This window comes from Mytilus edulis, chromosome 8 (genome assembly GCF_963676685.1).
Source record: "Mytilus edulis chromosome 8, xbMytEdul2.2, whole genome shotgun sequence".
Classification (NCBI taxonomy): domain Eukaryota; kingdom Metazoa; phylum Mollusca; class Bivalvia; order Mytilida; family Mytilidae; genus Mytilus; species Mytilus edulis.
In genome coordinates this window covers 53,606,778-53,607,848 of record NC_092351.1, presented here as the reverse complement: position 1 = coordinate 53,607,848, position 1,071 = coordinate 53,606,778, and the positions used below count along the sequence as shown (strand labels likewise).

At 40.8% G+C, this 1,071-nt stretch overlaps 1 protein-coding gene across 1 annotated transcript; it reads right to left on the bottom strand.

Annotated features, from left to right (window-relative positions):
• Positions 1–203: 203 nt before the first annotated feature.
• LOC139484193 (uncharacterized) lies at positions 204–698 on the bottom strand. The gene has a single exon (XM_071267925.1). It carries the CDS (start codon positions 696–698, stop codon positions 204–206), a length of 495 nt encoding a protein of 164 aa, XP_071124026.1.
• Positions 699–1,071: the final 373 nt, after the last annotated feature.

Here is a 1,071-nt window from a genome sequence, read left to right as displayed (position 1 = left end):
TCGTGTAGATGTTGGTTGAGTCTGTTGTATCCTGTCCTCAGTCTAAATATGGTGGCTTGTTCAGATCTTGTTAGCTGGTGGTAACTGTCTTGTTGCAGTGGTGTGTTGAACAGAGATTTGATGATGGTCTTCATCTCTGTGTAGCAGACTGGATTTTATTCATGTTGTTGTTCAGCACCATACTTTGCTAATTTATCGGCTTGTTAATTACCCCAAACTCCACAGTGTGAAGGGATCCACTGAATTACTGTTGTCAGACTTTTGATGTTGTATAAAGCTTGTTGGAGTTGAGGTATCTTGTCGTTCTTCAAAGCTTGTAGCACAGAGAGGGCATCGGTCAGGAATACTACTTGAGTTTTATTATCGATTTTGTTGTTGATGGAGTGTGCAGCATGAGTAAGGGCTTCTTGTTCAGCTTTGTAGTTTGAACAATGTAGGCCTGTTGGTATTGCCTCTGATTGTTGATATCCATTAAGGTACTTAATGTATATACCAGCCCCTCCTTTTGTTGTTGCATTTGTGGCTGACCCATCTGTATATACTCTTACCCAGGTTTCTGAAGGGTACTCTTCTTCAAGCATGCTCATTGTCAAAGTTTTCTTTACATTGCTAGTCTGTTCATCTTTGGTGGTAATGAGCGGAACTGAGGTCTGGATGGTGACATTTCCAAGTTTATCTTCACACGGGTTGTTATCCATTGTGAAAGATGTCAATATATTTAGGTAAAGCTTCCTGGTGTTTTCTTTGTAATGCTCTTGTCTCTAATGTAAAGCTGGATCTTTTGAGTCTGCCTGATGAGAGTTGTTTCAGTCTGGTATTCATTGGGTGGTCTTGTGAACAATGATACTTGGTGGCCTGTTTCATGGCTTTGCACTCCCTTCTCCTACCTAACGGTGGTATGTTTGTAATATTCTCCATACTTCTTATTGGTGTTGATTTCATAGCTACTGTGATGATACGTAGTGCCTAATTCTGAACTTTGTCTAAAGTCTGATGATGAGACTTGGCTGCAGTCATCCATGTGCTAGATCCCTATTCAAGGTGTGGTCGTACATTTCCTTGGTAGACAGA

Excerpts from the sequence above, each read along its gene's own strand:
- LOC139484193 (XM_071267925.1), bottom strand. The coding sequence starts at position 698 with ATGGATAACAACCCGTGTGAAGATAAACTTGGAAATGTCACCATCCAG.